The 11019-nt window shown below is 51.0% G+C and overlaps 1 protein-coding gene across 1 annotated transcript in view; it reads right to left on the bottom strand.

Moving 5' to 3' along the window:
* The window catches only part of LOC144139006 (uncharacterized), a 221424-nt gene extending 210650 nt beyond the window's left edge, over positions 1 to 10774 (bottom strand). Inside the window, exons 1-2 of the mRNA XM_077671508.1 lie at positions 10760 to 10774; positions 9767 to 10678 (exon numbers count right to left, since the gene is read on the bottom strand). Coding sequence (XP_077527634.1) covers positions 9767 to 10678; positions 10760 to 10774 — 927 coding nt within the window. The remainder of the gene's footprint in view (positions 1 to 9766; positions 10679 to 10759) is intronic.
* Positions 10775 to 11019: the final 245 nt, after the last annotated feature.

The following is an 11019-nucleotide window of genomic DNA, read 5'->3' on the forward strand; positions in this document are numbered from 1 at the left end:
GTAAACATGCCTTGGCTGTGCGGGGAAATAATGCCAGTGTGGTGCTAAGTGCGGGCCCTATAGGCCGACCCTTCTTCCGGGACCGGTATGTTCCCGCCGATATTGAATGACGCCTAAGAGCAGGGCCGCCACCTCAGCAAACGCGTTTGCCGTAACCCTTCTTTGCGGCACATTTGCGCTCCATTAGCGAATACCTCGTGATTGGGAATTGCGACGCAAACAGTGTCCGGCACTACACGAAAGAGAGTACACGGCACAGACCACGATTCCTCGTCGCTTTTGCTTCGCCCCTAACCCCTCTCTGGTACAGATGAAAAAGAAAACATCCGCGAAGACTCCACGCTTCCCCCCCAAAACTTTATCTGCTTCGTTACGAAAAATGTGTCATGTGCGCGTTTGCCCGCAGCGCACAACTTTTTTTTTTCTTACAACTTTTTTCGTTACTGTCAGAAAATAATTTAGTCACTGTTAAAGGTTAAGCTTGTTCTTTGGATTCATTTATACTACATACTTGCACCCACTTTAATCCTGCGTTTCATCCGACGAGTTATGAAATGAAGGTACTGGAGCCGGTTTGCAAGACAGACCTAGAAGAACGGATAAAATTGCAATAGGCAACGCAGGTTTATTTTTGAAATGCTTCGTAAACACGCCACTTTTGACTTCAGCACGTGTTACAAGTGCGTCAAATTACAGCGAGCTCTTGTTACAACGACACAGCTTCGTTCCCATTCTCTCTTTTCAATGTCAAAGTCAAATTGATTTCGGTCTCGAAAGATACAAACAGATTATTATACAGACGAGGGTCCCGGAGCCCGTAGACAATAACCGGACCCTCGATGAGAACTACCAAACGTGACTATATAAAGCGGCAAAACAAAACAAACAAACATGACTACACCTAATCGAAAGACAGGTTCAAATAACAAAAGACGTAGTTTTCAGAATCAGAAAACACTGGGTTAAACGAAAGCACACAAATACATAAAATAGGAAACAATATTAAAATTAACTTCTACAATACAGTATAATTATATACAAGAACAAACGATATTACTAATAACCATCGATTCTAAGAGCGACTTTCTAACTTCATTACAACAAAAAATCCCTCAGGCACTTTTTAAAGCTTGTTAGGAAGCTTTTTCGAAGTTTTTCAAGTGTTCCAAGAGCAGATCAACTCCGTTTTTAACGAAGTATCGCTTAAAACGAAATCCAGTGCTCGCCTTGAAGTTTTTATAACCGCGAGGGTTTACTGAACATATTCCGATACAGTTGAACTTCAACGTAACAAAACTCTAATTTACAGCCTGCTGATTTAACGAACAAACCCGTACTTCCGTCGCAGTCGTTTCTACCATTAATACTGCCTCGGTTTTGCGAAGTTACCAGTTTAACGAAACAATTCGCGACCACTTCGCTAAATCGGAGTTCAGCTTAAACGCTGTCTGTGCAAAATGAAGTTCGAAGCAATACCTAACCAGTACGCCATAACATTTATGAGACAGAAACAAAGGCAGCGCGTACAAACGCATTCACAGAAGCATACCTGCCAGGTTCGCCGTGATGGCATTAGGGAGATCTGTCAGGGGAAGAGGGGGAATTAGAAGTAACACAATGGAATATTTTACATGCATTTTTTAACTTAGTTACAACAGAGCAGGTACCGAACTGTGTCGTCCAAACTACTAACAACCTACACCTCTAATCTTCAACATGGCTGACGCCGCTCTTTTCGGGAAGTGCTATGAATTACTGTCGAGGCTAACAATGTCCGCCTCTGCGACCCTTGGCCAAAAGAACGTGACCGAGGCGTTATCAGACATGGATGGTCGGAATAGGGTGCGACTTTTTTCCGCTCTGCTGAGCTGCCTCTCGCATTCAGCGCTGCTGCGGTACTGACCGGTTCAACTGCTGCGCACGGGCGACTACGCTTTTTAATCTCTTCGCTGATAACGATGTCAAGTAGAGTAGGATTGCATTGAATTGCCAGGTAGCTCCGGCGCAATGATGTCATACTTGGAGAAAGATTTTGCAAAACACGGGTAGTTTTCAGGAGATTTTTGTTTTGCTCGTGCAATCGCTCAAAACCATCAAAATTCGGGAGTCTCCCGGATAATTCGGGAAACCTGGCAGGTATGCCTGAGAAGCTCCGCTGCACCCACAATAACGTCCGGCGGCCCGGAAAATGAGATCTCATACATCCTTGCCGTGCAGCTAAAAATTCTCCACGGTAATTATGGGAAAAGAGCGGCCCGCTAGCGAACGCCGCTGCAGTCTAGAAATATTAAAAACCTGGGGAACGTGGCCTTCGCCAGTGAGCCCCGAGTTGCGACTCCACCAAGCCCCCCCAAAGCGCGGTACCTTTCTTCCCCACTCGACTAAAAACGGCATCCACTGTGTAGCGGGAAAAGTAACGAGGTATCACCGCACGACCCTCGGTAATAAAACGTCCAATCCAGAAAATGGATTGCACTATACACGAAAGGTTTCGAATACTCCGAGGCTTGCCTTCCAAGGAACCAATAAATCGCGCCCTTCATTGCTTGCGTATCTTCCTTTCCAGTTTCTTTCTTTTCTGCCGGCGTGCAGGGAATATATAATGCAGCAAGCTCCTTTCTACCACGAAACCCTGTTCTTCCCAAACTTTTCTTTTTTCAATTTCCACGTGAGCTCCGAGCTCTCCCCCTCCCTCTACACCGCACGAGAGAAGAGACCACCGCCAGCACAAATGAATTCCACCGGGAGCCTTTTCAAAAACCGCCGGCTCATCAGTATTATGGTCGCAACGCGCACACCGCTCGTATAAGCGCCGAGGATAGACGGCAAGCAGCAGGACTCTAAAGAAGACTGCGCCTATTGTCCTGGCAGACGACCCTCCAACAGAAAATCAAAATCGGAAATGAAATGTAAAAACAAAAACTCCGCGCATTGTCCGCTATACGAACACATAAAGCGCCCCCCCCCCCCCGTTCCCCCTACGTGCGTAGTAGGACGCGCCGAATGCTTTCGGATAAAGAAATTGCGTGGTCGCGGTAAGCAATTACAGCGAACCCTGTTTGCGACAATATATATATATATATATATATATATATATATATATATATATATATATATATATATATATATATATATATATATATATATATATATATATATATATATATATTGTCCAAAAAGAAATCCACGATGTGAGACCGCTGACGTACGACGAGTTGTACCGGAGAGGAAGCGACAGGGGAAAAAGCAACCAGCGGTGAAAATGACGAATAAGCCGAGTTGAAGTGGGAGGCGAGGAGGGGGCTAGTAGCGAGCGGGCGTGCACGATATCAAGGGACGACCAATGACAGCACCCGCCGCGCGCATTTGGAAACCATTATGGTTTCGAGAAGACGAGCGCGCAATTGATGGCCGTGCCGTGCGCCGCCGCCAATCTACATACGCGTGATTAGAAAATGGGGGGGACCGCTTTTGCTGGTTATCCTTTGATGCGGTTTGTACTAGAGCTGAGTTTTGTTTGTTTCTTTTCTGTTTGCGCGGAGCGATTGGCAACAAGACAGTCAGCGGTAACGATTAAAGCTGCGGAAAAGACGCCGCGAAAGAGGATTTCCATCACCCGATAATGAGATCGCGCTCAGGTAAACAACACCCCCCCCCCCCCCCCTCTTAAAAAGGGTTGGTGAACAAAAGTTGTCACGCCCTTAACTTTTCAAGCGCGTAGGAATAAATGTCAGTAAGTATGTATGTAATTATGGCACATGGGCATCGAGGCCAAAGCGCCAGATCAAGGCGAGTGGTTTTTCAGTTCGTAAATGAAAATTGGAATGAATGTGAGGCATCTAAAAAATAAGCAATCGGCACGGAGGAGTAGCAACAGATTGATTGATTATGGGGATTAACGTGCCGACGCTACGCAGGCGATGAGACGCGCCGTAGTGGAGGGCTCCGGATTAATTTTGACCACCTGGGGATCTTTAACGTGCGCCGAAATCTCGTACACACGGGCCTTTTTGCTTTTCGCCTCCATCAGAAAAGCGACCGCCGCGGCCGGGAATCGAACCCGCGACCTTGTGCTCAGCAGCGCAACGCCTTAGCCACTGAGCCACCGCGGCGGGTTGAGACGCGCCGTAGTGTAGGGCTCCGGATGAATTTTGGGGATCTTTAACGTTCGCCGAAATCTCGCGTAACACGGGCGTTTTTGCTTTTCGCCTCTATCAGAACAGCGGCCGGCGCGGGCGGGAATGGAACCCGCGTCCTCGTGCTCAGCAGCACAACGCCTTAGCCACTGAGCCACCGCGGCGGATACGGCGGATTAAAAAGCCCTCAGTCTAACACGTCAAGATGGTTATGAGAGATGAAAATGGAATCATGGCGTTAAGAGTACCAGGAGCCTAAAATACGTCCCGTGCGTGCGTCAGCAAGAAATGCGAAGGTCGGGGCGTATACCAGCCTGGAGTTACGCACGGTAGATAATGAGATTTAAGTTAAAAGGCGATTTGGGGAAGACATAGGTTCATCTACTAAAAATAGCGATGGGTGTAGAGGTGTGGCCCACCTACAAGTCTCAGGAAAGTGTCTGCGCCTAGCGACTCCGAAATAAATGGCAGCACAGGTGAAGCATACGCTCATTTCTGGAATGTGAGCACTAATATTAATATTAAAAAAAAAACAGTTCAAGCACTAGAGCTTCTCAACCCAGCGAAATCCCTCTGCCATGTTCATCGCAGAATGTGATCCTGCCCCGCCGATAAAAAGATGATATCTCTAGTTACGTGCAACAGCGATACGCGCCACCCACTGACACCATGGCACCAAGAGTTCTCCGCTAGACGTCGTCACTTCCTACGGTCTGTGAGGAGTCCAATCAGCAGTACCTGTGGCGATTGTGTGCGCATAAATTCACCCACTACTTATCGTCAGATTATCCCCCCCGGCAGTTTCTTCGAAAGATCAGTTTTCTGCCCTTTCGTGACCGGGTTATAGACTTTTTTCTGTTTTTAAAGCGAAAGCTTTCTTAGTAGTACCGATGGTGTTGTCAAAAAAACTAATGCACTTCCCCACAGACCCGGTGGTCGACAGAAAAGCTCTAAGACCTCTGGACACGCAACGCGCGCGTGAATCCGGGCTGCCAGTGTGTCAAAACGCCGGTGACTGAAAAATGGCCAGAAAAAGGAACGGTTCTAGAAAAGACGATACACGCCTATCGATAATGAAGGAGGGGTACAGTAGCGTACCTTTGTCTCATAAACCGCTCATCGGTATACGTTTAGATCGCCCGTAGAATGCGTTTACTTAGTGCTCGGAAAAACATCGTCCGACGGGTTCGTTCTTCGTTCAAGATTTGGGTCTTCGAAGGTTCCACGTTCGATTGAACGCACTTTCAGCGAAGGTTGGACGCTCTTTTAGCTTCCGTCTCAACTTTCTTTACAAAAGGATGAAAATTTTTTTTAGGGGCGAAGCCCCTTGGAAGATGGGGCTGTTAGCGTCTCCTGTCGTCATCGTGATCGTCGTCCCATGTAGTCACGGTACTAAAACACCGGGAAACTCGTTTACGCCTCGCTCGATAGAGCGTCGTGCTTCAAACATAGTTTTACAGCCAAGCTGTATACCTCTACCACCCAACGGTTTCATCTCCGTCGGCAAAAAACGCCAAGCCGCCAAGAATACACTTATACACTGCATGCTTCGCCCCTCCCCAAGTTTCAGGTTAGTGGAGATCAGGGATTTATACGCACTCCCCCAACACCCTCCTAACACCCCCAAGAAGGATTTCGACACCTCCCCCTCCCTCAAACAGCTTCCACAATTACACGCACCCTGCCCAGGGATTTATACACACCCGCAACCGCCTCCCCGCCCACCCCTCCACACCCCAGGAGGATTTCGACACCCCCCAAAATCGAAATTCTGGATAAACCCCTGGTGGAGATGGCGGGGGATTTCTTTTGCTCACTCCAGTGCAACGCACCGTCGCCCCCACGCAAAGCCCAGTGGACGTATACGAACGTGCGTACGGTGCTTCTCGAGCGGCGCAGTTGAAAGGTGCGCCGCTATCGAACAAAGCCCGTCGAGGGGAAGAAAGGCTTCGTTATGCACAAAGCGAGCGGTGCTGATTAATTGTGCTGAGACGGGACGTATCTGTCTCGGGAGCACAATGCGCACCCTTCCGTTCACTTTCTTTTCTTAGACGTGGAACAAGGAAAAAAGAAACGAAAACTCGTTCCAAGATACGCACTTGCATAGGACGCGTCTCACGCGCACAATACGCGGTCGTACGCGCCGTTATCGCCCGATTTGTCATCCACGAGGTGTACCGGTCCTACTCCGGCCGTCGTTCCAGCTGCTCCGGCAAGACTACTGTGAATAACCACCATAAATTCGCGCGAAACGCGGAATATCCCCGCCACGCGGTTATATCCATTATAGTGTTTGCCGAGAAACAGGACTACAAGTGGGAGAGCACCGTTAACTGGATAAAGGGATGAGGTAGAAAGATTTGGTGGCGAATAATGGATAGGGACACGGCAGTATAAACGGCAACGATGGAGGCCCTCATCCTTGCAAAACACAGAAACAGGCTGATCATGACTCCGATTATTATTATTATTATTATTATTATTATTTTATTATTATATAGAATTCACATTGAGGGCCAAGGCAAGAACAAACATTAAAGCGGTTTCACACAACGTAAAAGCTGTTTCCCGGTGTTTCCCTTGTGTTATCCTTCTGACTACTGCCTGATACAGGAGGCGTAGCTCCTACGTTCCGGCAAAAAGGGGCCGTGGCGCCCTCTCTTGACAAGTTTCAGTATCAGCCTCACGTTGATGCTGAAAGTAGTCATCAGAGGGCGCCGTCGCGCCTGAAAAAGCCTAGAAGGCTAGGAGAAAGACTAAGAAAGACTAGAAGGCTAACGATGAAATACGGAAAGAACAGTGGAGAATCAAAAACAGCCAAGGTAACCAAAAAAGAGGCAAGGCAGATTGAAACGAATAAATGGAGGGAAAAAATGGAAGCTGCAACGTCCTTAGAGATGTACAGAGCCGAGAAATTGAACATCAGAAAGGAAAATTTCTACGATAATTTCCAGGGCAGTGCTTTGCTTTTTGAGGCTAGAGCAGGTTGCCTGCGAACTAAAGAGTTTTGTGGGGAAGTATTCACAAAATGATGGGGTATGCGTGGTCTGCGGAAAAGAAACAGAAACTATGCGGCACATAGTGTCAAAAAGTGAGGGTATCCATCCAAATCTACATGAAGGGAATATTGGGCTTCCAGAAGCCCTAGGATTTAAGGGTATCACAGAGGAAGTTAACTTCGACGCTGTCGAGGGGACGAAAAGAAGATTAGAATGCTGGTGGACGAAACGCAGAGGGGAATATTGCCTAGGACAGTTACCACCTGTAACAGGGGAAAAAAAGTATTTCGGGCCTATTAAGCTTTAGTGCCTGCCCTAAGCAGCGCTAGTAGTAAACCAAGGGTGTAAAACATGGTTATATTAGTCCTTTTTGGTAAGATGACATGTCATCGCCCCGCTTCAAAGGGGAAACCAATAGCAATCGTCATCATCATCATCAAGTCTATAAAAAGACACTCGGTTGAGTTTTCATCAATTTGGGTAATTAATGCGTTAATTCGTGCATTTTTTCTCGTATTTTTCATTAGTGTGCACTTATTTGCCGCTTACAAACGGCAGCGTTCCTGGCAACAGCGCCGCGAAAACAGAAGTTCCAACACTTTGCATATGAGGAACATGTGCCTCTGTGGCGCAACGGGATAGACATCAGCTTCGTAATTCGAGGGACCCGGCTTCAATATCGACCATAGGAAGCGCTTTTCTTCTCGAAGCCTCTGTTTTAGTGCATGGTGCCGTGATCCCGGGCGAGCAACAACAAGCCGGGCTCCTGCAGTGGTCCGCCCTTAAAGTCAACTCGTATGGTCAAGATTGCCGCAAACTGGCAATTATTTCCGCGTAACAACACCAGCATTCCGTATTTTACTGCCTGGTTCAGGTTACACAAAACACGGCGCAAGTATAAATTTTTGTGCAAAAGTTATGAACGACCCTGCGAAGGTGGCACAGGACGGCGTCACTGAAAGCTGGCTTTTCCGCAAATAACGTCTTTATGCGGCGGTGCACGCTTTACAGGATCCTACGCGCGGGTTGCGTAACGAAACCGGAACGATGATAAAGGGATGGGGAATGAAAGACGAGCTCGCCTTACCCAAGTACACATAAATCCACCGCGAAAACAAATATACAGATACAAAAATGTGCGCAGCGTTTCTAAAATAACGCACAAGAACAGCGAAAAACGAGCTCGGTATCACCCTCCAGAGACCGTTCAGAACAACTTCCGCAGTGAAGGGCGAAACGCATGTGCGGATAACGACGCGTTTCCGCACGCGTTTTTTAAACAGCGGCGCTGTTGTTGTAGGCCGTAAGCTTGCCGTTGCAGGAAAAACTACCAAGAAAATAACAAGCGCTCGTAAGCGCATGCTTCGCGTCGACCGCCGAGGCCCCAGCTCGCACAGAAATTAAAGAAAAAATTCACGCATCTCAACGAAGTGAATCACGACGAGTGGGCGAAGCACCGGGGATCTTCTTACCGAAAATCACCCGTGACATTGCCCGCTCGCGCATGTAAATGAGTGACAAAGAGTGTGCACAGCATATACAATTACAATCCAATTCAATCCAATCCAGGCACCTCGCGCATGCGCAGCACGGCTCTCCAGGAGCCACGCGAAACTCTCTCTCTCTCTCTCTCTCTCTGTATAAGCCGTTAATGGAGACACGGCTACGAGCGTGCCCCTCCTTCCCGAGACGACTTGGAGATCCCGCCACCGCTGCCTCCAGTCGAAGGCGAAGAGCTTGTGGAGGTCTACAATGCTGAGGACGACTTTGCATTTACCACTCACTGCGAAGAAGACGACGACCTCTTCGATGCATATGACGACGATTGCTAGCACCGCAAGTGTGCAAACGAAAAATGGCGCTGAAAGTTAACCATGTGTCCGGCAATGCTCACCCGCAATAGCTCCGCCCTTAAGTGGTAGAAATTGACGCCACAATTACAATACTCCCCCGCGCGTTTAGAAGAACTCGAATGACAGAGTTTAGTGGGGGCCATGTTTGAACGTCGAAAAGCAAGGCGAAACCCAGAAACAACACGATGTTAGTCGAGCCGATAGGTTAGGCAGCGACACCCAGGGTCAAAACGGCGCTCTTTCCATTTCGGGGTTATGTTCGACATTGCCCCTCAGCGCAGAGTATGTGTAGCCGCTTTTTGTACGCCTTTTTTTTCCGCGTTAACAGAAACCTCGGGTGAGGATTAATTTCGGCCAGACTCGGTTCAATTCCAGCTGACCAAGCACCAGCGCTCCCTGCGACAGTGCGGCGATCTGCGGTACTAGAGAGTTATAGCACAGCGGAGAAGCGGTCCCAGTAGGGTACCCGGTAGGCGACCGGCGCTACTGCGCGTGCGCAGAGGTGGCGGACGGAAAAACTGTCTGTGCGCATGCGCAGGTGTACCGGGACCGTTTCTCCGCTCTACCGTAACTCTCTACCATTAATACGCGTTCGTAACGCTTTCGTTCCACATAATCCCAACCCGGCTGCAGCGCTGATGTAAGAGAGAAGGAGTCCGCTCTTTAAGGTGATGTCCGAAGCCTTCGAGGTGGCATTCAGAGAGAAGCGACTCTCCCACAAGCAACAGCCCTGCTCCCTTCGTCAGGCTGCCCAGCCACCAGAGAGGCATGCGCTCACCGCGGGAAACCTGTGCTGGAGACCCCTGGCCGCGGCGGCTGCCGCAGCCGCGGCGGCAGAACCGTGTGGCGAGCCCAGCAGAAGCAGGCAGGGCAGCTCGGCGCCTGGGGGACCTCCGCCCAGCGGAGAGGGGCCCGCGGCGGCCACCACGCCGGGAGGGGGCGGCGGAGGAGGAGGAGGGGGCCCCGGAGGAGGCGGAGGCGCGCCGGCCGCTCCCGCAGCGGAGCCCGGAGGGGGGAGCAGCCTCGAGGCGGCTGGGTGGTGCGACAGGTGGTGGTGCGCGTGCGGGTGGTGGTGGTGGTGGTGCGGCGGCAGCGACGTCACGTACGCGTCCGCCGTCCCAGCAGCGGCCGCGGCGGCGAGCACTTCCAGCAGCTGCGGCGGAGGGGGCGGGTGCAGCGGGGGTCCCCACCACTTGTCCAAGGCGAGCGCGACCGCGGCGCACGGGTCCTCCTTGAGGTCTGCGCCGCCCTGGAGCGGGTGCAGAGCGGGGGGAGGCGGCGGAGGAGGGTGTACGCTGGACGTTGTCACCTGACAGGCAGCGGCGGCGGCAGCGCTAGCGGCCGAAGAAGAGGCGGGGCAGGAGCTCGAGGTCGTCGTCGTGGTCCCGCCGTACGCCGGGGCGCCAGAGGACGGGGACAGGGCGCCGGCCTTCAGCGTTGCGCGCGCCGCCGCGCTAGCCCGGCGGCGCCGCTGTCTCCTCGGCTTCTTCCTCCGGCAGGCCGCCAACGGAGCGAGTTGCTGGCGACGGGGGGCCACCGGCTCACCCGACGTCGCCCAGGCGGGCCGTATCGCTGCCCTGCTCGCAGGGGTCCACCCCGCGCGACGCTCAAGCACCGACGACGACGGACGGCCCAACCCCGAGCGGCACCCAGCTGTGCTGCGGTTCCTCCGCCGTGCACGGACGCGGTCCTCTCGTTCTCAATCCGACCGTTTCGCCTTCTTTTCACGTTGGCGCCCTCACGCAGGTGAAAGCACAGCGGCCGAGGGCACTCGCGACACAATCATCCAGGTGAAAGATACTACCTCGGCAGATAACGCCAAGTCGTCAGGAATGAGCTACTGTTTGGAAGCTCTTATTCAACACTTCCGCGAGGTTTTTGTCCGATGGGACGTCTCTTTTAGCTCATGCTGCGCGCCCGTGGCCCCTACTGTCCTTCCCCTTGAGCCTTTCTCAATGGCTGCGTAGGAGATCTAGTCCCCGGGTACGTCCGCTGCTAAGGATCGTACGGTAAGGTGCTACCTTTCAATGA

The sequence above is a fragment of the Haemaphysalis longicornis genome, unplaced genomic scaffold (assembly GCF_048455015.1).
Source record: "Haemaphysalis longicornis isolate Haplotype H1 unplaced genomic scaffold, Haemaphysalis longicornis Haplotype H1 scaffold_5, whole genome shotgun sequence".
Classification (NCBI taxonomy): domain Eukaryota; kingdom Metazoa; phylum Arthropoda; class Arachnida; order Ixodida; family Ixodidae; genus Haemaphysalis; species Haemaphysalis longicornis.